The 27,585-nt window shown below is 38.9% G+C and overlaps 1 protein-coding gene across 6 annotated transcripts in view; it reads left to right on the top strand.

Annotated features, from left to right (window-relative positions):
* cntln (centlein, centrosomal protein) overlaps positions 1-27,585 on the top strand; it is a 540,355-nt gene that overhangs the window by 367,955 nt on the left and 144,815 nt on the right. For all 6 annotated transcript variants that reach the window (XM_073048674.1, XM_073048672.1, XM_073048671.1 and 3 more), the window contains 2 exons: positions 7,017-7,220; positions 13,918-14,015. In XM_073048674.1, the coding sequence (XP_072904775.1) occupies positions 7,017-7,220; positions 13,918-14,015 (302 nt within the window). The remainder of the gene's footprint in view (positions 1-7,016; positions 7,221-13,917; positions 14,016-27,585) is intronic.

Raw genomic sequence — 27,585 nt, 5'->3', positions numbered from 1 at the left:
GCCAGATTCAAACCTGGACCACTTGGCTCAAAGACCGGTGCAGTTGCTACTACACCACCAGCCAACTACATGAAGTAGCTTTGAGGTTAAAGATCAGCAATCATCTTTTCGAATGGCAATAGGTGCAAGGGCCAAATGGCATACTTCAGCTTTTGGTTCTTATGTTATCTTCACTTCCTCTTCAACTTGTTGTTTTGTAAGATTTTTTAATGCTAAACAGTAGATTCTGGTTAATTGGGTCATCTTTTAATTGGGGCAGCCACTTATTTAGGATAACTCTTAAAGAACAAAAGCTAATTGCTTGGAAAATTGCCAGTATTCCCTTTGTTTATTTGAGACACTATGCTGTTTAGTTAGGACAGGAGACTTTGGCTAAACAGTTTCTAACTAGCATCAGTTGTGTGCACGTGTGGCCCTTAGATACTACACTGTGCGTAGAGCAGTTTTTAAATAGCATCAATTGTGTGTTTTGTGTTCAAAAACCAGTGATTTTTGTCACTGATTGCGACAAGAAATAAACAGTAAGATTGCTCTGAACTGTTTCCCTCATTGTGGTTTCAAGCATTCGAACTTGGAGATGCCAGAAACAGCCAGGAGTAAAATTGAAATGAATTCAGTACTTCAGCAAATTAGGAACTATGAAAAGTTTGAAGGTATTGACAATCATCTTGAATGTTACAATGAAAATGAAAATTTGGAGGATGCAATAGTCGACAGTGTTGTATGAAGACAGTCTGTTATATACTCTAGCTGACTGCACTAATTTTGTTCACTTACAGTCAATCAATAGAACACAGCAGCACTGAATTTGTATTTTTATACCTTTTTATCAATTGGTATGGAACTTTGGCTAATTGGGACAGCCACTTAATTGTGCCAAATGCACTGGTCCCGGATTGTCTCAATTAACCAGAGTCCACTGTATTTCCAAATATTAAAGCCACGGATGAGTCTCTAGAGCCTTTCAGATGTGTTTAGCTCAATGTTTCAGAAGTCATTTCTGTGCTGCTCACTTTATACTTTGATCCTTGACAAAGAATTAAATCTATTCATATTGACACCAGAACACAAAAACAAAAGTCTGAATACTTAGAGGTTTCTGATTTCATTGTATTGCAACTACAGTTTGAAAAATTGTACCTTTTGTCTGCAAATGAAGACAGTACGTTGTCTACACCATCCAAACCCTTTATGCACAGCAGAAATATTAATACTACAATACCCATTAATTAATAGCTGCGGTTTTCAAAAAACAACAAATTTAATGTACAAATGGAAGAAATAGATTTAAAAGTATTGTTGAAACATAAATTAATTGTGTTACTATAAATTAATAAATATACGTACGCTTTTGAAACTTTATTTTGAGTTCCGTGATGTGGCAGTGGTGTTGCTGTTAAATGCTTTGTGAGGTTTCCAAAGTATGAGAAGGTTGTTTTGTTTATGTTCTCTTTAAATATTAGTTCAAAGGTTCATGAAACCAATAATTGGTAAGATGTGGTATTCTGACTAAATCTGCTTTGTAATATTGCTGCAGAGCAAAACATTGTTTCTCTATTCACATTATATTGGGAGCACTTTGTCTCTTATGGTCTAGTGTAGAGAGCAGAGATTAATTTTTACAGTACAGCAATGGAGCATAAGATGCTGCAATAATTACATTTTGCAGAATACCATACGTGAGAGAAACAGTGACCCATCTCTCACCCCATTCCCAAGCTGTGACATACAAAATTCAACACTACAAGTCATATTTCTCAGCAATGTCAGTAAGTGGTTTATCGAGGTACTTCTTGATATCCCTGGTCTATAGGTCATGCCCTATCTTGCATAAGCCCAGAAAATGCTTTCCATCAAAGCTTTTGATGAATTGCCACGTGACTTGTTTGTGCCTATGATTCTCAATCACATGCATAGTTCTATCCTGACTGCAACAAGAGAAAATGCTGGAAACATTGAGCAGGTCTGACATCATTTGTGAGAAGAGAAAACAGTTAACATTTCAGGTCAAAGACTCAGATGAATTGTGTCAACTGCCCTTTCATCTCAGAAATGCTGCCTGACCTACTTAGTTCCTCTAGTAGAATTTTTGTCCCGCAAATAAGATCAGCTAACTTTCCAAGGATTACATTAAATTTAGGAATCTATTCTTTCAAATTGTATTTCTAACCATTTTAGAACGGTTAGAAGGAAAACTGAGGCATCGCCAATTGGTAGAAGACTACCTTGTGTCTACTGTGGTGGGTCAGATTTTGTGTGCCAGATCTTTCAAATAGTTGGAATAGAATAGGTTTGATGGATCGCACTGGGCATCAAGGATATTGAGGTCAGATATTGATATTGAGATGGAGTTGAGCTTGGGACCAGTGGTGGGTTGTGGTGTCAGAGAGGCAATTGAATTAAAGAGGAGAACCTGGATGACATTGGAGCACAGGTGCTGACTGGAGTAATCAGAAGGAAGCCTTAAAGAGGATCTGACAGGCCAATGCTTCAGTATTATTGGTCACTGATCACACAAAGCTGAAGGCTTTTAAATGACACAAAAGCTGATCTGCTTTGTAATCTTCAGACCTGCTTTGTGAGAGTGTTTGGTTATAACTTAAAAATAAAATTTGGGCAAATGACATCAAGATATACCTTACACCTTTACACAGAGATATTACACTCTGTGGATAAAGTACAAAGGGAACCTGTTTTGCATCAGCGGTGAACTATCAGCCAAAATATTGGGTTTACCTCCCTGGCTCATAGATGAATTTTTTTTTGGTTTGGCCTAAAAAAAGGGTAGGAAGGGGTTTGTTTAAGTCTCCTTAATGGTGAATTTTTCCTCAATATTCCCTGGTGTAGACTTATTATATTTTTCTTCATTTTATTTAGTTATATAGCATGGAATAAGTCGTTTCAGCCCTTTGAGCCATGCCATCTCACCCCAGCAAACCCCCAATAAACCTGATGAATCCTAATCTAATCACAGGACAATTTACAATGACCAATTAACCTACCTGGTAGATCTTTAGCCAGTGGGAGGAAATTGGAGCAGTTGGGGAAACCCACACATTTCACATTGAGTATGTACGCTCCTTACTAACATTCCCTCTCATTCTTTTTGCACAGCTGCGCAGACCAACCATTGCTCTGAGTGGGAAATTTTTACATGGCCTGAAAACTGCGTCACTTTAAATTTTTTTAAAAATTTGTAATATGCATACTATGATATTTAGAACTATGTTGGCATTCAGTGGGCCAGTGGTTTATTAACAATGAGCTACCAACTTCCATTCTGTGTTTATTGTTACAATTTGTAAGTGTTTTAACTTGAAACATTGACAATGCAAATATATTGAAGCTCTAAAATGTTTCAAGGTAAAGGTTGTACATTTATTATTTTGAAAATGTATGAATTATATTCATTTACACAATTGCAGGGTGTTTAACAATTTTATTAACATAGATTTCAAAATTATATTAACATTATATAAAAGAAAGTTCCAACTGCGCGGCACCAAAGTGCTTGTGCACGGGAGCATTTCAGTTACTGTGTGGCCGTGCACGCATGCAGCTTAGTGGAGAAAGGGATCCGTACAGAATGTCCCTGGAATTCAATTCTGAACTCCAGAACACCCCGTGCTCTTATGGTGTCACACTAACCATTACGGATTTGGTACTCAGAACCAAAATAGTTGTTATTTGGATTACCATGTAATGTTTTCAATGTATCTTTTAGGTCATGAATGCATTAGACATGAATAAATTACTTGACTTAAGAGAAAGAAGATTTAACGGTTTATACACAGATAATGATAATATGTTTTGCAATTACATCATCGACACTGCAAATACTTAACCTTCTTGTGTGAATGTCATTACTCATCAGATGTACACTAACAATATCCAGACTGGTTTTTGGGCAAAAACCAAATCAAACTGCCATATGCAAATTAAAATACAATCCATCATGAATAATAATAAATACCAGAAAGTTTTCTGTTGGCTCTATATAGTAGTTAAGGATTCGAGATTTAATTGTACGCTTTTCAGTTAAAGTTCTGCCTTGCTCACTGTTCTTATTCTCATGCAGCACTGCCTCATTTTGCATATTTTACATTCATTCAGTTCTATTTGTTTACTAAAACGACGATTTCTGTATGTCACAGTTATAAATGATGGTCAGTGTTAAATGAAACTGTGTAGACCCTTTTGTAGTTGGGCTCATTGACGTGTAGCTTCACATGCTGAAGATAAACATGCCAACAGCATTCAATTAGCTGCAACATTGGTTTACTCAGAATTAGATCTGAAAGTAAACACTAGATATTTGCCACATTTTTATTATCTTACTGTAAATATTACACTTTTAAAAGTAAACAGCTCTGCCCTCTTAAACTCAGCATGCTTTTGTTTTAAATAAATGTAGCATAGAGTTAAAGAAGGAAACCAATCTTTTCTCTCAATGCTGCTCACTAGTTCATCCAACTAATTGCTGAGCTTCACTGACCAGGAAAATCCTGGCAGACTTGCATCATTTGACATTAGTCAGCAACAAGCAACATTGCCACAGTTAGCCCCTGGTATACGTGGAGCCTAATCTTGCCAATTTGATGTTACTGATTAATATCTGTCTTATCTCCACTGGAAATGCTAATAAGTGGCCAGAGAGAGATGTCAGCATTTCTGCAGCAATGTCTTATTGTCCATTGTATATTGTGGATGCTTTCCACTCAGCAAGGTCTGTTTGAAACTCAGCAAGGTCTGTTCATAATTCCATCACTCTTAATTTATATCAATTCAAAAAGATGATATGAAATATGATAGTGTCCTTAACATGTTTTTGCTGCAATATGTATTTTAAGTTAATTTTGCTTAAAATGATTTGCAATTGACGTAAGTATCTCTTCCTGATATTTGTTGCTCGCACTTACTTGTTTACAATTCAAATGAGAAACATAGTGCAGAACCATTAATTACCAGAATTTTTCTCTGGCCTACCGCAACTTCAGCAAGAACTCAGAATAAAATTCATTAATGCACCTTCTGCCAATACCTCATTTAGGTGGCTTTGGCTGTTTTGGAGTATCTATGAAGAAATTCATGACAAATTTGTGTAATTTTGATTGATAAATGCCACAATCCACCAATGAAACTTTTCAGCTATCTCTCCGTATGATTTAAGGAGGGTGCCTCTTGAAAATTAAGTTTCCCTTTGCTGTTACCATTTAAATATTGTTTCTTCTAGAAGCACTGCTTTTTATTTACTAATATTAGTTAAAAAAATTTCTATTACCACTGGATTTTCTGTAAATCTTTGCTCCCAAGTATGCAGGTGATTCACCAGGAATTTGACAATATATAAAAAGGACAATACATGCATTAAATCATTGTAAGTCTGTGGAGTAAGGGAAGGCTGGTAGGGGTACAATCAGAGTTGAAGCTCCCCCAATAACTATTCAACAAAATGTGTAACTTGAAGACCAAGACTTGTGCATATGTTTATTCCATGATTTGGGTATATGTACATGTGCTCTTCCAAAGGTTGGTAGATTGTAGTCTTGATGTGGGGAGTTTGAGTTTATGGCTGAAGAGCATTATCTGAATTTCAGACATGCCCCTGTAATTGAAGATCAATATTAGCAGCATTGACCCACAAAAGTGACACGTGCAGCTACAACCTTTTTCTCTTTTTTTTCCCCTCTTTTTTTTCTCTCTCTCTGCCTATCACTCTGCCTGTGCTCCATCTCCCTCTGGTGCTCCCCTCCCCCTTTCTTTCTTCCTAGGCCTCCCGTCCCATAATCCTTTCCCTTCTCCAGCTCTGTATCCCTTTTGCCAATCACCTTTCCGGCTCTCAGCTTCACCCCACCCCCTCCGGTCTTCTCCTGTCATTTTGCATTTTCCCCTCCCCCTCCTACTTTCAAATCTCTTAGTATCTTTCCTTTCAGTTAGTCCTGACGAAGGGTCTCGGCCCGAAACGTCGACAGTGCTTCTCCCTATAGATGCTGCCTGGCCTGCTGCGTTCCACCAGCATTTTGTGTGTATTGCTTGAATTTCCAACATCTGCAGATTTCCTCGTGTAACCTTTTGAAATATTTGCTTGTTAAATGTTCCATAATGATTGTGATCGCATTTTGTGCCTTAATTGACAATGAAAATTTGCAAATTAAAACACCTTTTCCAGTGTTGTGGTAAAATGGCAGTGAGATCAGACAATCATATTAAATTGCAGACAAGTTTATACATACAAATGAATGCACTGTTTCATACATCATGCTGTTGTTAATGTACTACTTGGGCATTTGGCACAGTCATCCCATCCAAACTCATCATCAAGCTTCAAGAGTAGAAGCTCTGTAACTCTTTCTGCAAATAGATACATGACTTGCCCATCTGCAGACCTCAATGAGTGAGGGTTAGTAATAGTATCTTCTGCTTGATGACCCATAACAAGGGTGCACCTCGAGGTTGAGTGCTTAGCCCCTTGCTGTTCTCTCTATGTTTACTGGATAATCATCAAGCACTAAAGAACTCCACAAATGCACTGTTGAAAATATCCTGACTGGTTGCATCATATAGTATGGCAGTTCGAATGCATAGCAAAGGAAGAGGCTGTAGTTAGTAGTGTGCTCTGCCCAATACATCATATTGCTCAAGATTTCCAGTATCTGTAGAATCTCCAATGCCTCCCTGTATAGTTTTCTTCTGTAATTTTATTTCTAATTGGAGCTGTACAATATGCTGCTTAATATATGTACAATGTTGTGAGTTAAAAAAAGGTAAAACCTGAGAGCATTTTCAGTTTGTCCTTTTCTATCTCCTCTCTGCTGTGTATGTTTCCTTTATTTGATGGTGCTTCTGTTGAACAATCAAGCAGAGACAAAATATTCTTTTTCGAAAGTAGAGCAGACATAAACTATGTTCTTCCCCAAGTACATCTTGTTAACTGAAAAATAGTTTTAACCTTTTCTGTATATATTTTTAATAAATGAAATTGTCTTCAATGACCGAACACTTTTCACCAATAACAGAAGCTGACGTTGGACCTTGCAGAATTGCAACAACAGAAAGAGGCACTGGACAAGAGATTGAATCAAATGGCAGAGCAGCAAGCCCTTAATCTGAGATCAGCAGGAGACCACTCATCCTCAGTGTCCAGCCAGACACTCGACGTTCCAAATACAATGCAGAAGTCAACCGATGCTGAACTGAAACAGCTGCAGAGTAAAATGAAGGTTGCTGTTTATACTTTATGTATATATTTTATTTATTGTATCATCAACAGGTTTTCTATTTTGTCATCCAAACTAAAAAAAAAGCTTATTTAGCATAAATCAATGTTATCTTCTCAGATCTTTCTCAGTCATTTGCTGTCATGCAGGCTGTATGCTGCGTGGCGTATTTCCCCATCCCTCTCACTACTCACTGGCAATGATCCTTGACTCAGAAATTTCTCTCTAACTGATGAACCATCTTCTTAAAAAAAAATTCCTGTCTTAAGCCATCCATTATATTAAGAATACCACTTTTAATCTTTTAGGTGTCTCAGTATTAGTGCTAATAATCTTAGAGTCTTGGGTGTTTCCCTTCCCTGAAATTTTTCTAGTGACTTGGCATCTTCCTCTAATGGAGTACCAACATCTACTCAGTGCTGAACAACTGTGCACAAAACAATGGTTGGATTATCTTTGCTATTATTTTGATTCTGTGTCTTATCAAACTCAAAATAGTGTCCTCTTCATGTTTTTTCATACCTGCATAAACAATTTCAGTGGTTTGGTGCCTTCGCTATCTCTTTATACACACCCTTCAGGAACTTTCTACTGAATACTTCCAGTTGATGCTTTTCCCACAGAGTTCATTCTCAAACTCCTTTCAGATTAAATTATATTTTCCAGATATTGCCTGCTTATCTCCTCAAAGGTTTTGCAGTCCACTTTCTCTTGTAATTTTAGCAGATTTTGAGGTGTACCTCTTTGTAAGAATGTAAGTCATGGAATGAGTAGACCACTCAGCACTTTCAGGGTTATACTGCCTTTCAACAAGATTGTGGCAGATGTACCTCATTGCCATTTCCTGTCCTGTCCTCATATTCCATGAATCCTTTAACATCCAGAGATCAATTGATCTCGGATTTGAATGCAATCAATGACTGAGTTCCCACAGCTTTCTTGGGAGGTGGGGAATTTGAAAGATTCACTACCCATGGACAAAGACATTTCTTCTCATTTGAATCACAAATTACTTACTCCATATTTTGAAACTGTGACTCCTAGTACGTTAGGCAAGGGAATAATCCTGGATTAGCTCTGTTGAGCCCTTGATGTTTTTCTTATGTCTCAGTGATATCACATTTTTTTTTCTGTACTTCAGAGAATGTCAGCCAAGCCAACACAATCCCTCCTTGGTGGATTTCACTGCACCTCATCGACTATAGACCAAAGTTGTACACAATATTCAAAGTGTGATCTCATTAAGATCTTACATAATTTTAATAAGACGTGCTTCCTGGTGTACTCAAATCTTATTACAATAAAAGTCAGTATGTTGTATTGCATTCTAAATCGTCGCACCTGGATGCTGGTTTTCAGGGACTTTATTTTTTGTGTTCTAATGTGTTTTCTTATAAAAATCATATCTATCAGTATTTTCTAATCTATGAAAAATTAAGAAGTACTTATGATTTCTGTTTTCACTAAGTGGATTATTCCTTATCTTTCCAAGAATCTACTCTATCTGCCATGTTGTCACCCACTCACTTAGATTGTCTATATCTGCTTGAAATTTGTGCAAGTATATCGTTATTTGCCACCTAGTTTCAAATCATCAGCCAACTTAGAAATGATACAGGCAACACACACAAAATGCTGGAGGAACTCAGCAGGCCAGGCAGCATCTATGGAAAAGCATAAACAGTCATTGTTTCAGGCCGAGATCCTTTATCAGGACTGGAGAAAAAAGATGAGAAGTCAGAGTAAGAACATGGGGGGGACGAGAGGAAGAAGTACAAGGTAGTCAGAGACAGATGAAACTGGGAGAGCAGAGGGGTGAATTACAGTAAAGAGTTGGGAAGTCAATTAGTGAAAAAAAAGGACTGGAGAAGGAGAAATCTGATAAGAGAGGACAGAACGCCATGGACAAAAGGGAAGGAGGAGGTGCACTAGAGGGAGGTGATGGGCAGGTAAGGAGATAAGATGAGAGAGGGGAATGGGGTTGGTGAATGGGAGGCGGCATTTATCGGAAGTTTGAGAAATTGATGTTCATGCCATCAGGTTGGAGACTACCCAGACAGAATATAAGGTGTTGCTCTTCCAACCTGAGTGTGGCCTCACCGTGGCCGTAGAAGAGACAGTGGACTGAAATATCATGTTTCCTACCTCTAGTGTGTCCAATCCCTTAATAGTCTTATATGTTTCAATCAGATCCCCTCTCATCCTTCTAAATTCCAGTGTATACAAGCCCAGTCGCTCCAATCTTTCAACATATGACAGTCCCGCCATCCCGGGAATTAACCTTGTGAACTTGCGCTGTACTCGCTCAATAGCAAGAATGTCGTTCCTCAAATTTGGAGACCAAAACTGAACACAATACTCCAGGTGTGGTCTCACCAGGGCCCTGTACAACTGCAGAAGGGCCTCTTTGCTCCTGTATCAAAATGGGAAGTAGAATTAAAATGGGTGGCCACCAAAAGATCCCGCTTTTTCTGACGGAGAGAGCATAGGTGCTCAGTGAAACAATCTCTCAATCTACATCAGGTCTTACTGATGTACAGGAGGCCACACCAGGAGCACTGGTTGTAGTAGATGACTCCAAGAGACTCATAGGTGAAGTGTCACCTCACCTGGAAGGACTGTTTGGTAGTAAGGGAGGTGGAGTAGGGGCAGGTGTGGCACTTGTTCTGCTTGCATGGTTAAGTTCCAGGAGGGAGATTGGAGGGGAGGGACAATGGACAAGGGAGTCACTTAGGGAAGGAAAGATATGCTTGGTGGTGCGATCCTGTTGGAGATGGCGAAAGTTAGAAGTGATACATTTGGTCGCCAATGAAATTTTGAAATGGGTTGTTGATGGTTGAGGCCTAAGAATTAATCCCGACAGTATCTCATCATCTGTCAGCCTGTAGAGTCCTATTTCATTTTTCTCTTTTTATCCTTTGCTAAATCTCAATCCATGCTAGTAGATTATCACTTTTGTGTGCTCTAACCTCATGCGTAGAACCTCATCAAAAGCCTTCAGGAAATCCACAAACACCACACCCACAGGTTTCCCCTCACCAATCTGCTCTGCTGGATACATCCTCAGAAGAATCCCAGTAGATTAGTCAAACATGCTTTCCCTTCCAAAAGTACATGTTGACCCTGTACAAAAATAACATTATTTTCTTAATGTCTTGATATCATGTTCTTCTGAATTCCTCTATTTTCTCTACTTTTACATCAGGCGAATATTTCCTTTTTTCTGGCTCTTTTCTTAAGTGGTGGAGTTGCATTTACTCACATAAAGTCTTAAGGAACTTTTTCAGGACCTACAGAATGTTGAATGATGATAATCTAAGCAAAGCATCCATTATCTATGAAATTCTGGGATGGATATCATCAGAACCTTTGGATTTATCAGTTTTCATCTCAGTAAGCACTCTAGCTCGAAAGCTTTTACTAATACTAATTTCCTAGTTTCTTATTTATATAGTGGTGCTTCACTATTTCTGGGAGGTTTTATGCCTTCTCTCTGAAGAAGAGTACAAAGTATTTGTTTAATTCCTCTGCTTATTCTCCTTTATAATTTCTCCCATCTTTATCCATAAGGGACTGATACACCCCCCATTATTCGTTTTTACAAATCTATAGAAACTCAGTTTTGAAGTGCCTCACTGTTTTTTCTTGTATTTGGTTTCTCCATGTTTCGTTAATTTTTTGGTAATCCTTTGCTGAATTCTGAAATGCTCCCAGTCCTCAGATCTACTGCTTTTTTGAAGAAGTTCCTAAGTTCTGTTCCTTAGATTTTATTTCTTCTGCAGATCCATGTTTGATCTCTTTTTCTGTTAAAGAGATATATTTGTCACAAATCATGGACTATTTCTTTAAATGCTATCCATTGCCTATTCGTTGCCTTTTCCAATGTACCACATTCAATCTGCCCCTCATACCTTCATAATTTCCTTTGTTTGGATTGAGAATTTCGTTTCTCATTGAACTACATCGCTTGCATGCAAGGTAAAATTCTAAAAATGTATTATAAATCTATCAAATGAATTTTTTCCAACATTTTTGCAAAATATATTCTACAACATTATGATCATTCAAGGAGCCTCTTTCCAACAATATTGTTAATTAACCCTTTCTCCTTGCACAGTACCAGATCTAAAATTACCTGTTCCCTTATACTGATCTAGAAATCCATCTCTTACTCTCTATACATCAGGAATTCATTCTGTACAGTGTTAGTGCTAATTTGATTTGCCCAGTCTATATGTAGATTAATGTAGATTAAACACTCCCTTGATATCTGCATTACGCTTTATCTATAGCTCTGATATCCCCTTTACACCATGCTCTGGGTCACCACTACTATTCAAAGGCCCATAAACAAAATTATATCAATGTCTCTTGCTGCTTCTTAACTTCTCCCCGACTAATTTTAATAGTATACCATGATTTACCGTGCCAGGTTCCTGTTATGCCATAGTATTCGTATAAACCCTTATTGTCAGTGCTACCTCAACTGCTTTTCCTTTTCACTATCCTTTCTAAATGACCAATACCCAATGATATTTAGATACCCTCGAGCCCCCGTTCTGTAATGACAATTAGATCGGACTTGGTTTTGACTTTGACTTGTTCATTGTGTTGAGGATGTAGATCACTTATTTATAGTGCATTTAAGGTGGGATTTTCTTCACTTATTTCATCTTATTTTATGTTTGTCCGTGTTTCCATGGCCTATTTATTTTGATTACTTCTACTCCCCCTTCTGGTTCTACTCGTGGACTCCCATCCCACTATCAATCTCATTTCAACTTTCCCAAAATCACTAGCCAGGACCCTGAGTCCAAATCATCTCAACTCAGTAATATCAATACTCAGATACTTTGAATGAAACTCAAGCTTCGTCCTCTTTTGCTTAACCAGCAATAGATTGTCCCTCCTCATTCTTACAGTGGCCAAAGAAACCTGTTCTTGACTGCTGTGAGCAAAGCTGCAAAAAATTGTGTCATAGTTCTCAGCTTCTGCTCTTCCCCATTCATCTATCATTCTGACTTGGCCTCTGGACTTATAAAGTCACTGAATTCTAATCTCTGTCCTGCTAGTTCTCACAAGCTCTTAATTGTTGCATTCCCTGCTTGGTGAACATGTATCGGAGTCAATTTACTGACAACCCCATCTACAACCTTCCCCTCCCCCAACATTTGCCAGCCAGCTTCTAGACCACCACCCATCATCCCCTTTCTTTCCATATTAGACATGTTTAAGATCTGTAGTGAACTTACAACATCATTGAGCTGTACTTCGATTCCACTGCACTTGTGTGGACTGGTTTCCTTTCCACTCTGCTGGTAAAATTGGACGCCTAACCTAGTTCTGTTCCCTTATGTGAAAATGTAAGAGATTTAATTTGCTTGGTAATTTACTAACCTATTTGTTATATCTGTCTCACCATTTTCTCTGAGATGCTAAGGATTGCTGGTACTATTTGTTTTTATTAACTGAAAGTATTCAAGTAGATTAAATTCTGTAAAAATGCAAAAACAACATCTATATTTCTCTTTTTGGTTCCCCTTGCAGATTTGTATACTTTGAGACTAGGCTTGCAATTCCATGTGGGCACACCTACAACTTTCATGATGCACCTGCATCGAGCACAAACATCAGCTTTGATTCCCCAGTTCTTTTCTACCTCATTGATATGAAATGCAGGTTGCCAAAATGCATGTGGGTGTTCACAGAATCAATCAATCTCTCTCTCTCTCTCTCTCTCTCTCTCTCTCTCTCTCTCTCTCTCTCTCTCTCTCTCCTCTCTCCTCTCTCCTCTCTCCTCTCTCCTCTCTCCTCTCTCCTCTCTCCTCTCTCCTCTCTCCTCTCTCCTCTCTCCTCTCTCCTCTCTCCTCTCTCTCTCTCTCTCTCTCTCTCTCTCTCTCTCTCTCTCTCATCTGTTGCTTTATTCCTCTTTAATACTTATTCTCTCTTTACCCTTGCTCTTGCACATTATGTCTTTTCTCTGTTTTATTTATGACTTTCCATAAAGATACCAATCTTGCTTCCAACTTATCTGACCTTCCAGTTCCAGGAATACCTTCTTAAGAATTAAATAGAAACTGCAGTATGGAAACAGACAATTCTGCCCTAGACACAAGTGTTTATCCTCTACTTGAGTAATTACCTAATATCTTTAACGCATCCTTTTACCTTTTTCTTATTTTCTTCCATGTCTAATCTACATTTAGATGCTTGTTAGTCTTCACTTCAATCACTAACTCCTGATGTGCATTCTTCACATCATCTAAAAACCATCCTACTGCCAATTATCGTACATGCAAATGAAAAATATATCACTTAAAAGTTAAGTTTTCCATAAAACGTGATCTAAAATGTAACTTGTGCATAAAGTATTGTTCCTTTTCATGCCTTGTGGCACATCGGGCAACATTTTGCCGTTTCTGTAGTATTTGACTGTTTTTTATGAGGCCAAGCTGTTAGCTTGACACTCAACCTCACACTGATGAAAAGCATGCAAGGAGCCAGCCGGATTTGAACTCAGGACCATTCACCTCAAAGCCTGGTACTGATGCCACTACACCACCAGCCGGCTTTCATAAACTACTTGTAGATCTTTAAAAATAATGAAAATCTGAAATGCTGCCAAAAATAAACAAGAAGTCTCTTTTAAACAGCACTTTCTTCACACCCCGACTACTTTTGTGTTTTGTTATTGTTGCAGAATTCAGCAAATGAAATTTCGAAGCATTTAACTACCATAAAAACTCTCAAAGCTGACCAGCAGGAAAAGGAAGATCGGATTTGGCAACTGCAAAAAAGGTTAGATTGGCTCAATAATTTGTTGTGTTTGGCGCAGCCTACTGGCAGCCTTGGCTTCATAAGATATGTGTTTTATTCTCAGATTTGATACAACATTTATTTCTGCATTTCAGTTAAATTGGTTTCCATTGGAGAATGCTTTGTATGACAATTAAAGTATGTGTTACATCAGTGACTGTTTTAAATATGTAGAATGCTCAACAATTTCTCTATTCTGTATTATTTGTGCTTGGATTTCTTTGGTCTTCATGGATATAAACTGAAAAACGCAATGATATTCTTGGAAAAATAATTTTCAGTGACTCATAAAACTCCATGCTGACAATTAAGGTAACTGGGCAGAATTTACATTTTGCTTTTAAAAAATGTTGTATATGTCTTCAAAATACAGTTATGAACTATCCACCTCTCCCATGTTACTGTGGGAGAGGTGCTGAGTTTGCCTGATGAAAGTAAAAATCCAGAAGAATGAAAATGCAAGTGGAAAAGGGTGAATATCCAAAAGGAAATGATTGTGCCCAAGTCGTTCAGTAGATAGGTTTGCTGCAAAGGCTGTCTTGTCTGGCAGCAAATTTGAGAAAGGTATCCAGAAGTCAACTAAACGGGGAACAGCCTGCATACTAAAGAAAACACATTGAGATATTGTGGCTAGGAGTATCACTTTCAGACCATGTTTGAATAAAGCATTAGCATGAATGATGAAATCCACTACCTCCTTAAAAGTCATGTCTATATGTTCCTCTAAAATCAGGGTCAGTAGATTTCAAATCACAGCATTTTCACTATCTACAGCACTGTGCAAAAGTTTTAGAGACATATGTCTCTTTTGTATATTAGGCACACATATATATAGCTGGGGTGCCAAGACTTTTGCACAGTATTGTGGTAATTTTATGTATTGCACTGTACTGCTGCTGCAAAAGGAAAAAGCAAATTTCATGACATATGTGAGTGATGATAAACCTGATTTTGATAAAAGAATGCCCCCATGTCAGCTACCCCGCAGAGTGTTACACAGCCAGCTACATTATGGTCGACACTCAGCTAGAGGGCGGAAGAAGCGCTATAAGGATCAGATGAAGAATGCTTTAAGGAAGTGCAAGATCAGACCTGAGGACCTGGAGGATGTTGCTGCTGATCGTGTCACTTGGCAACAGCTGTGTAGGGATGGGGTTCGTATTCTGGAGATGGAAAGAACAACCAGAAGACAGCAGACAAGAGCCAGGAGAAATGCAGCCATGGTTGCCACCACTATTACCACATATTCATGTCCTACCTGCAATAGAGCTTATGGGTCCAGGATAGGACTATATAGTCATCAAAGATCTCACCGTTAAAGGAGTGCACGTCATCATCGGATTCCGATGGACAACCGAAGAAGAAGATTCTGTACAGGTCTCTATTGTAGACTGAGTGAGAAGGGGGCAGGGAGAGAGGAATCATTGGGAATAGGGAGAAGGAGGGAGCAGGAAGCACTAGAGACATTCTGTAATAATCAATAAACCAATTGTTTGGAATCAAATTACCTTACTTGCTGTCTTATGGCTGGGTGTGTCTACACTGGCGCCCCCCCCCCCCCCCCCCCCCGACGTTGGCTCTCGTCCTCTGCCACCTGTCTCCCCCCACCCCCTCCACAGCACACCACCCTTGTCATTCCCAGCATCCTTTGTGCACACCAGATTTGGAAACTTGCTCTCTGCTCCACGTTGACAAATCCACGTTGTGCAAAAGTCTTAGGCACCCTAGCTATATATATGTGCCTAAGACTTTTGGACAGTACTGTAGCTTGCAGAATCATTTCACAAATATATCAGTGTTGTCATCACAATAGCTACATTGATTTGCTGGCAGTTCAGGCAAAAAATTGGTGAAGTCTACTAACCAATGGATTTTTAAATAATTTTTGAAATAGCCAATTTTGCTGAACACTAATAAATAGTGAAAGATACACTGCAACTCATTAAAATATAGTATGCTTCAACCATTCTCTGTAATGAATTGTTATGAATTTTCAGGCATTTAAAATGTAATATTTGTGCTGTACATTTTTTTAAACAGCACAAATCTATGCAATAAATAGTATAGTTAAATATTTCAGAGCAAATCTGAAGCAAAAAGTAATCTACAGGAGGAATTTAATGTGCCAAGCAACATCTATGGAGGCAAATAGATTGTCAATGCTTTGGGTTGTAACCTTGCAACGGGACTGAGAGTGTGAAGATGAGATGACCAGTATAAAGAAATGAGTGAAAGCAGTGAGACGCAGGCTGGTATGTGTCAGGTCATCTAGTTCTTAGCATATCTAGTTCCTGTCTTGCCCCTCTCTCCCACCTTTTTACACTTACTACCGCCAGTCTGTAGTCTCAGTCCTGATGCAGGGCTGCTTCCTGAGACATTGGCTTTCCTCTGCTTCTACAAATGCTTTTTGATCTGCTGAGTTCTTCCAGTACCTTATGTTTTCCTCTGAGGCAAATTTTTAATACCACCTCAGCTTGAAAGATGTGAGTAATGCTTCTTTCGCTGCACCTCAGCAAGTGAAAGCACACTGCAGTCCATATGGTTAAGATGTTCTTTATATTGCATCACGTAGGGAACTTTGGGAACTTTGTCTCAGAATAAAGGAATGGTGAATTATTTTCAAGTTGGTATGATATGTATTGGTGCCGGGAAGTTTAGGGGTGTGATATCCTCATGAATATGCTGCTATCCATCAATATAATGGAAATTATTATTTTGAGACATGCTTCTGAAGAAGCATTGGTGAATTACAGCAGGGCTTTTAGTGTATGGTATACATTTAATAGTGGAAGGATATTTAGATGGTGTGCCAATTAACTTTAGAATGTGAACTTATCTGGAAAGGTGGACAGTTTGCCACCCATACATGACTTGTGCCCTGACGGTGAAGAGCTCAGATAGTCAGGAAACAACTCAGTTGCTCATGGCACAACATCTTGTCTCTAACCTAACCTTTTAGATGAGAAAATTATGTGGCTAGTTATTTAAATATAATTTATATGACTAGGGTGTTACTGATGACAGATTTGCTGGTGGTGATGCTAACAATTCTCTGAACAGGTACTGTAGATATTTATCAAATTCTGTGTAAAGCGGTAAGATGGCGACTGTTTAGCTGCTCTGAACTTTTGCTCCGTCATTCTCCCTACCTTTGCACTATATGTCTCCATTCTTAAACCTTAGTTAGGTATTTTATTAGGTTTCTTTTACTTGCCTGCGAACACATCTATCTTATAATGTCTAACAAAAGTACTAAAACCAGGAAAAAGGAAACTTCTATGGATTTGCCGGCAGTCATTTTCACTGCTTTGGAACAGCATCGACAAGATATTTTAAAGGAATTTAGAACTACTTTCAACCAGCTGGATGTCAAATTGGATCGGATCAACGCTAGAGTGGACGAACATGCTGAATATTTATCTCGCATCGACTCAACTTCTGAAGATTTAAAACACCGTGTCCAATATCTCGAGACTCTCTGCTCCAGCCTAGAGCAGCAGAATTGTAAACTTGTTTCCAAAATGGTGGATCTTGAAAACCGGAGCAGACGTTGTAATCTACGAATTCTTGGTTTGCCAGAGGCCACCGAACAGGGCTCACCCGTGAAATTTTTTTCCGACTTGCTCTGTGAGATTTTTGGGAAAGAATTTCTCCCGACTCCACCTGAGCTTGAAAGGGCACACAGGATCTACATTCCCCGTGCAATTCTGGGTTCCCGCCCATGGCCGGTAATTTTGTGCTTTCATCAATACCAGGTGAAAAACTGTTTGATTATGGAGGCACGCTGCAGAGGTACTTTTGCTTTTCAAAATACAGTCATTCGTTTTGTGGAGGATTTTGCCCCCCAGGTTCTGAAGAGGCGTGCTGAGTTTAAAGGTGTAATGAAAGTGCTTTTTGATCGTGGTCTCAGACCCTCCCTTCGGAACATAACCGACCTTCAAATTACGCTTACTACTGGAGAATATAAGTGGTTTAAATCAGTGAAGGATGCTGAGGCATTTGTTGGAAGTCTTCCGGCCATCCCATCTTCTTAGGAACCCGGTCTGACCTTCTAAAATGGTGGATAAGTACCTCTCGTAGTAAAGCTATTTTTTCCGGACTCAGACTGTACTTGAATAAGTCAGACATTATCTATTGAAACCCTAAGGGCTGTAGACAATCTCTCCCTGGACCTGGTGCGTCTTTTCTAAATAGATAATCCGAGTTTAATGTTGCCCTGCGGACGTTTAGATTGTACTTGTGTAATCTATTTTATTCTTGTATAACTTTATCTATAGAGATCTACAATTGACTTTAACTTGTTTTGGAGGTTTGGAGTTTTTATTGAAGGCCTCCCTGTTGGTTGATTCATAGTTTAAGTTTTGCCTTTTTTTTCCCTGTAAATGGTTGATAAGTACTCTCTTCGAATCTATAATTTCCCTCTTTTCTCCCTCCCCTTTCTTTTCTTTTGATCTTCTATAATTTTTCGCGGGTAGGTTAGTTTGGGTTTTCTTTTGATTTTCTTTGTATTAAGTCTTATACTTCTGCTGAAGTTGTTCCTATTTGTTATTATGTTTTCTAGTGCATAAACTAGTTACCATTTGCTATAGTATTTATACGGAACTGTTGTTAACAACACAGAACTGGAAGTCGTACTTGGGTTAATTTTTTTGGTAGAGCTAGCTGCCTGGTGGCCGTCTAGTTTTGGGTTACGAGGATGGGGCGGGTTCTCCAGTTCCAACACTACTCACTGTTTCCTTTGCTTTCCTTTGTTACTCAGGACATGTTTCTGTTTTGATTCTGCGAATCTATGTTTACATTTTTGCTCCCAGACTGTTACTGTACTGCTTGACTTTTTATATGCCTGCTGCCTTCTACGCACTAACAATTGATAATGGTTAGTACACTTAAATTCGTGAGCTGGAATGTAAAGGGATTGAATCACCCTGTTAAAAGGAGGAAGGTATTCTCACATATTAAACAACTCAAAGCTGACATTGCTTTCCTTCAAGAAACTCATATTCGTTGTTTTGATAACTCCCGGCTTCTGTCAAAGTGGGCGGGTCAGCATTTTCATTCATCCTTTGCCGCCAAAGCTAGGGGGATCTCCATCCTTATTAACTCAAATATTCCTTTTGAACTCCATAATAAGATATCTGATATAAATGGCCGTTTTATTATTGTTTCTGGTAAACTATATAATACTAAAGTTGTACTAGCAAACCTGTATGCCCCCAATTTTGATGATGTTAATTTTTTTGAATGTTTTTTCTCCTCACTACCAGACTTAAACTCATACTCTCTTATACTGGGTGGTGATTTCAATTGTTGGCTAGATCCTAATTTGGATTGATCGTCCTCTGTTACTAGACCACCTACTAAATCTGCCTTAGCTATTCAATCGTTTCTCTCTAATTATGGTATCTCTGATATATGGCGTTTCCTTCATCCTACTGAGAGAGATTATTCTTTTTTTTCACATGTTCACCATACCTTTACTAGAATTGACTACTTCTTACTCGATAATCAACTCATTCCATTTGTCTATTCTTGTGATTATCAGAGTATACTGATTTCTGACCATGCCCCAATCACTCTGTCTTTAAATTTTCCTGGTCTCCCTCAGAGGAATAAACACTGGCGGTTTGATTCGACTTTATTATTGGATGATGATTTTCTAAAATTTATTAAGGATCAGATAACCTTTTATTTTAACACCAATACATCACCTGAAGTGTCATCCCTGATTGTCTGGGATGCCATGAAAGCATATTTGAGGGGCCAAATAATCTCTTATACAGAAAATTTTAATAGAAAGTCCTGTGCGGATCTATTAGACCTCATTAATCAGATTAAAGATTTGGATCAACTGTATGCTCAAACTAAGAATCCTGAACTATACAAGAAGCGTGTAGAACTTCAAACTAAATTTAATCTTCTGTCTACTCAACCTGTCGAACACCAACTTCTTGAAAATAAGAGTCGCTTTTATATCCATGGCGACAAATCTGGTAAATTTCTAGCCAATCAGCTGAGGCGTTCCAAAGCCAAACAACATATTACAAAGATCCGGAAGGTGAATGGAGACTTTACATCGGATCACTTAGAAATCAATGACGCATTTAAAAATTTCTATTCTCGACTTTATTCCTCTGAATCTTTGAATGACAATATCTCTGTTGATCATTTTTTAAATAATCTGAATATTCCTTCGCTTTCATCTGATTTTAAAGCCAAACTTAATGCGCCTATATCATCAGGAGAAATATCTTTTGCAATTTCTGCATTGTCTTCAGGGAAATCTCCTGGACCTGATGGGTTCCCCGTAGAATTTTATAAATCATTCTCTTCACTTCTCTCTCCTCAGTTACTCTCAGTATTATCTGACTCGTTTAATTACGGCCAATTGCCACCCTCTTTTAATGAGGCATCTATTATTCTTTTATTAAAAAAGGGTAAAGACCCAACAGAGTGTTCCTCGTATAGGCCGATTTCTTTGCTTAATGTTGATGTTAAAATCTTGGCCAAAGTTTTGGCTTATAGATTAGAAACTGCTATTCCCTCTATTATTTCTGATGATCAAACTGGATTTATTAAAAACCGTCTCCCTTTTTTTAACATGCGGCGCTTATTTAACATTTTATATTCACCTCCAACTGGGATTCCTGAATGTGTTATTTCCCTCGATGCGGAGAAAGCATTTGATCGCATAGAGTGGAACTACCTTTTTGCGTTTTAGAAAAATTTGACTTCGGTCAAAGTTTTATCTCTTGGATCAAATTGCTGTATTTGTGTCCTACTGCCTCTGTTTTAACTAGTTTTCAGAAATCCCAGTTATTTAACCTCAAACGTGGCACCCGTCAGGGATGCCCTTTAAGTCCCTTTCTCTTTGATTTGGCTATAGAACCTTTGGCAATAGCATTTCGAAATTGTCCTGAACTGACCGGGATTTGGAGAGGGGGTGTTGAGCATAAAGTTTCTCTTTATGCTGATGACTTATTACTTTTTCTCTCAAATCCATCTACATCCTTACCTCCAATGTTTTCACTTCTTGACCAGTTTAGCCAGTTCTCTGGATATAAGCTCAATCTACATAAGAGCGAACTTTTCCCAATTAATAAAGAAGCACAAGAATTAACATTTAGTGATCTCCCTTTTAAAGTAGTTCATAATCAATTTACTTATCTTGGGATTACAGTTACAAGGAAGTTTAAAGATCTCTTTCGTGAAAATTTTGCCAATCTTTCATATACTATTAAACAGAGTCTGTTACAATGGTCACCTCTTTCTATGTCTTTGGTAGGTCGTATTAATGTTGTTAAAATATATGTTCTCCCTAAACTTTTATTTCTATTTCAATCAATCCCAATTTTCATTCCTAAATCTTTTTTTGATTCCTTAGACTCTATTATTTTGTCATATCTGTGGAAGAACAAGCGCTCTAGAATTAATAAAGCTTATCTCCAAAAATCTAAAAAAGAGGATGGTATGGCTTTACCTAACTTTCGCTTATACTATTGGGCAGCCAATATACGCTGTGCTACCTTTTGTTCCTTTTTCCATGGCCAACCCGAGTGCCCTAATTGGGTGGCAATGGAGTTGAGCTCCACTAAAGAATTATCTATCTCTGCACTTCTCAGCTCTGTACTCCCTAGTAGTTTGTCCAGATTAATAGTTAATCCTCTTGTTAGACATACTTTGCGTATATGGGCTCAGTTTAGGAAATTTTATGGTTTCCATGGTTTTTCCCATTCTAGCCCTATTTTACATAATCACCTTTTTTTACCTACTACGTATGACTCAGCATTCCATGATTGGTATAGGAAGGGCATTAGACATTTTGAAGATCTTTTTATTGATAATCGCTTCGCTTCTTTTCAACAGCTCTCTGCTAAGTTCAATCTGCCCAATGCTCATTTTTTTAGATATCTCCAAATTAGACACTTGATTACTCCTTTAATTCCTAACTTCCCTGAAATGCCTGAGAAAAATGTTATGGACTTATTTCTTTCTATTAACCCACTAGGTAAAGGTTTAATATCATTTATTCGTGATAAATTAGCAGCCTTACGATGTGCCCCTGTGGATAAAATTAAAATGACATGGGAGCACGATCTAAATACCTCCCTATCTGATGAGACTTGGGACTGGATTCTCAAATCGGTTAATTCAACCTCTCTTTGTGCTCGCCATTGCCTTTTACAGTTTAAGATTGTTCATAGAGCCCATATGTCTAAATCTAGATTATCTCGATTTTACCCTAACATCAGTCCGCTTTGTGATAAATGTAAAAGGGGCGAGGCCTCTCTCATTCATATGTACTGGTTTTGTCCTAGCTTGGAGAAATTTTGGAAAGATGACTTCATAACATTATCGTATATTCTGAATCACCACCTAGAACCTAACCCTTTAATTGCTTTGTTCAGTTTCTGGGGCGAGACAGATTTACGTCTGAGTTTGACTAAGTGTCGAATATTATCTTTTGCCTCTCTCCTGGCTAGATGTTTAATCCTCCTTAGATGGAGAGATGTTGCCCCGCCCACGCATGCTCAATGGCTTAACGATATTATGGCCTGCTTAGACCTTGAAAAAATTCATTATTCAGTTCTTAATTCGGATTTAAAGTTCCATAAGGTCTGGGGACCTTTTATTGAGTACTTTCATAACTTTCCTCTTGACTAGGGTTTTTTTTTCGGTCCCTTGCTTTCAGCTCCTTTTTTTGTTGGTAGTAAGCATTAATATCTTCTGTTGCTAAGTGTATTTACAGTTTTGGGGGTTTGATTGTCCTGATTTATATTCCCTATACTGTGTTGTGGTTGGTCTGGAGTTTTTTTTTGTTTGTTGCAGGGCTTGGGGAGGATACTAATTTTACATGTCCTCAATTTGGGTGCTTTCTCAATTATCTTTCTTTGTATCATTATTATTGTATGCTTATTTTTGCACTGTATCAATGTTCTTCATTTCGATCTGGGGTTTTTTATCTGTAGTTATGTAGAAAATGTATAAAAAAACTAATTTAAAAAATAAAAAAATTCTGTGTAAAGACTCCTGAAGAGATCAGGCTCCGTTGATCTTATTGCCATGCCCATTGATTTCACCATCAACTGCAGTCCTGAAACCTTGGAAGCACACCTCTGTGCAAACTTTTTGAGTAGAGCTGCAACATGATGCAATATCATTTATGTATATTCAATTTTCATTGTTACAGTTTTTGAAGTTTTTTACAATACCACACTAAGACACATGCTGCCTTGATGTTACAAGCAGTCATTTTCAACTATCTTCTGAATGTTTTTTTAGATCAAGAGTATAAGGAGATTCAGAGCCCAGTGGACCTTACAAGAACTACATTTTGTATCAATGAGCCAAAAAGTAGCACTTGATCGCATGGTTGATAGTTCTTTATCGGGATAGGCTCAGAAGATGTCAATTGTCAAAATTAGATTTGCTTTTCTTTTAGCGAGACTTGTTTCAATTGACCTTCAAAATTTCCTTAAACATCATGATAAACACCTCTGTATGCTTTCAATTAGGGTAACAGCTGATTTGAGACAAGCAATTTAGCAGACACTGGGATGTAAAATTGTACATTTTTTATAGAATGAATGGCTACCTTCTTTATGAAATGTGTTATACTGAACAGTAAATAATAAGCAACACACACAAAATGCTGGAGGAATTTCAGCAGGTCGGGCAGCATTATGGAGATTAATAAACTGTTAACGTTTCGGGCTGAGACCCTTCTTCAGGATTGGAAAGGAAGGGGAAAGACGCCTGATTAAAAAGGTGGGGGGGGGGGCAGAGAGGAAGAAGATAGGTGAAGAAGGTTAGCTGGAACTTATAGGTGAAGCCAGGTGGGTGATGAAGGCAAAGGGCTGGAGCAGAAGGAATCTGATAGGAAAGGAGAGTGGACCGTAGGAGAAAGGAAAGGAGGAGGGGACTCAGGGGGAGGTGATAAGCAGGTGGGAAGAGGTAACAGGCTAGGGTTGTCTTGGTGGGAGATTTTAATTTCCCAAATATTGATTGGCATCTCCCTAGAGCAAGGGGTTTAGATGGGGTGGAGTTTGTTAGGTGTGTTCAGGAATGTTTCCTGACTCAATATGTAGATCAGCCTACAAGAGGAGAGGCTGTACTTGATCTAGTATTGGGAAATGAATACCTGTTCAGATGTCAGATCTCTCAGAGGGAGAGCATTTTAGAGATAGTGATCACAATTCTATCTCCTTTACCATAGCATTGGAGAGAGATAGGGACAGACAAGTTAGGAAAGTGTTTAATTGGAGTAAGGGGGAAATATGATGCTGTCAGGCAGGAACTTAGAAGCATAAATTAGGAACAGATGTTCTCAGGGAAATGTATGGCAGAAATGTGGCAAATGTTCGGGAGATATTTGCATTGAGTTCTGCATAGGTACGTTCCAATAAGACAGGAAATGTACAAAGGCTGTTGAAAATCTAGTCAAGAAGAAAAGAAAAGCTTACGAAAGGTTCAAAATGCTAGGTAATGATAGAGATCCAGAAGATTATAAAGCTAGTAGGAAGGAGCTTAAGAATGAAATTAGGAGAGCAGAAGGGGCCATGAGAAGGCCTTGGTGAGCAGGATTAAAGAAAACCCCAAGGCATTCAACAAGTATGTGGAGAGCAAGTGGATAAGACATGAGAAAATAGGGCTAATCAAGTGTGACAGTGGAAAAGTGTGTATAGAACCGGAGGAGATAGCTGAAGTACTTAATGAATACCTTGCTTCGGTATTCACTACGGAAAAGGATCTGGCAATTGTAGGGATGACTTACAGCGGATTGAAAAGCTTGAGCATATAGACATTAAGAAAGAGGATGTGCTGGAGTTTTTGGAAAGCATCAAGTTCAATAAGTCTCCGGGACTGGACGAGATGTAGCCCAGGCTACTGTGGGAGGCAAGGGAGGAGATTGCTGAGCCTCTGGCAATGATCTTTACATCATCAATGGGGATGAGGGAGGTTCCTGAGGATTGGAGGGTTGCAGATGTTGTTCCCTTATTCAAGAAAGGGCACGGAGATAGCCCAGGAAATTATAGACCAGTGAGTCTTACTTCAGTTGTTTGTAAGTTGATGGAAAACATCCTGAGAGATAGGATTTATAGAGAAGATTTATGGATAGGATTTTTTGGAGAGGCATAATATGATTAGGAATAGTCAGCATGGCTTTGTCAAAGACGGGTCTTGCCTTACGAGCCTGATTGAATTTTTTGAGGATGTGACTAAATACATTGATGAAGGTAGAGCAGTAGATGCTGTTTATATGGATTTCAGCAAGACATTTACAAGACATTTATTAAGGTACCCCATGCAAGGCTTATTGAGACCTTGTTTTGTGGATCCAAAATTGGCTTGCCCACAGAAGGCAAAGAGTGGATGTAGACAGATCATATTCTGCATGGAGGTTGGTGACCAGTGGTGTACTTTAGGGATCTGTTCTGGGACCCCTTCTCTTCATGACTTTTATAAATGACCTGGATGAGGAAGTGAATGGATGGGTTAGTAAATTTGCTGATGACATAAAGTTTGGGGATGTTGTGGATAGTGTGGAGGGCTGTCAGAGGTCACAGCGGGATATCGATAGGATGCAGAATTGGGCTGAGAAGTGGCAGATGGAGTTCAACCCAGATAAGTGTGAGATGGTTCATTTTGGTAGGTCAAATATGATGGCAGAATATAGTATTAATGGTAAGACTCTTGGCAGTGTGGAGGATCAGAGGGATCTTGGGGTCTGAGTCCACAGGACACTCAAAGCTGCTGCGCAGGTTGACTGTTGTTAAGAAGACATACGGTGCATTGGTCTTCATCAACCATGAGATTGTGTTTAAGAGCTGAGAGGTAATGTTACAGCTATATAGGACCCTGAGCAGACCCTACTTGGAGTACTGTGCTCAGTTCTGGTCACCTCACTTCAGGAAGGATGTGGAAACCATAGAAAGGGTGCAGAGAATATTTACAAGGATTTTGCCTAGATTGGGGAGCATGCCTTGCACGAATAGGTTGACTGAACTTGACTTTTTCTCCTTGAAGTGACTGAGGATGAGAGGTGACCTGATAGAAGTGTATAAGATGATGAGAGGCATTGACCATGTGGATAGTCAGAGGCTTTTTCCCAGGGCTGAATTGGCTATCACGAGAGGGCATGGTGTTAAGGTGCTTGGAAGAAGAGATACAGAAGAGATGTCAGGGGTACGTTTTTTACTCAGAGAGTGGTGAGTGCGTGGAATGCGCTGCCAGCAATGGTGGTGGAGGCGGATACAATAGGCTCTTTTAAGAGACTCCTGGATAGGTGCATGGATCTTAGAAAAATAGAGGGCTATGGATAACCCTCAGTAATCTCTAAAGTAAGTACATGTTCGGCACAGAATTGTGGGCTGAAGGGCCTGTATTGTGCTGTAGTTTTTCTATGTTTCTAGTAGAGAGGAGAGGGAGGGAAGAATTATTTTGCCAGAAGGAAAAATCGATATTCATGCCATCAGGTTGGAGGCTACTCAGACAGAGTATGAAATGTTGCTCCTCCAGCCTGAGGGTGGCCTCAACATAGCACAAGATGAGGCCATTTCTGACATGTCAGAATGTGAATGGGAATTGGAATTAAAATGAAAAAGGACTTAGTGCTTTCCCAGCATATATGATGAATGAACTCTTCTTGGGCTTCCAGCCAGGTACAGGTATCAATTTTAACCAACATTTTGATGACAAACTCTGCCATCCTCATCAGGCATGATGCCTGGCACGTGTAGCCCAATGGTATATATTCCCCTGCTGTCCATCCCTTCTGATTGGTTAACCCTCATCAAATCAGATTTCCGCTTTTCCACCTTGTTTACAATCGAATTCCAGTTCTTACTTTGAGCAAGACCTTCGTCTTTGTTAAAATTCTTTTCCTCTAGTTTTATTTCAATGGCTTCCTTCACCAGGGGTCCCAAAACCCATTGGTGCGGCAGAGTAGTTTTGTGCTGTTGAAGTCAATGATCTTTGACCCGCATAAGCTGCAATTTGAGTTTCTTACGGGTATGTCGATGGTACTAATCCAGTATTTCTTCAGGATCCTGGCAATCCTTCCAAAACCATGGAAATATTGGGAAGACAGGCAGTAGGTATGGGTTCCTCCTCATTGTTAGTTTTCCTTGTTTTTCTGTCGGCCCTTTTAAGGGCCCGATTGATTTCCTTCATCTTGTAGTCATTCTGTAGGAAAGTTGTGCATAATCCTCTTATTTCTTTGTGGAGACTCTCAGGGTCTGAAACAGTTTTCACAAGGTTAATCACATTAGAAAGAACCGCTCTGTGTTGGGAGGCATGATGGTGGCTGTTATTGTTGAAGTAGTTATAAGTCTGTATGAGTAGGTTTTTGATAAATGACATGCCAAAGCTATCATCGGTTTCTGTCGTATTGGAATGTCCAGGATCGGGAGGCAATCATTCTTCTCCATCTCCAGTATAAATTGAATATTTGGATGTATGCTGTTCAGATGGTCATGGAATTGTTGGAGTGCCTAGAGTCAATGAGGCCACACTGTGAAGATGTCATCGACGTATGTGAAGAAGCATTTGGGGC

Source organism: Hemitrygon akajei, chromosome 6 (genome assembly GCF_048418815.1).
Source record: "Hemitrygon akajei chromosome 6, sHemAka1.3, whole genome shotgun sequence".
NCBI classification, from domain to species: Eukaryota; Metazoa; Chordata; class Chondrichthyes; order Myliobatiformes; family Dasyatidae; genus Hemitrygon; species Hemitrygon akajei.
Note: the sequence above shows the minus strand (reverse complement) of the source record. Positions and strands in the feature narration are given on the sequence as shown.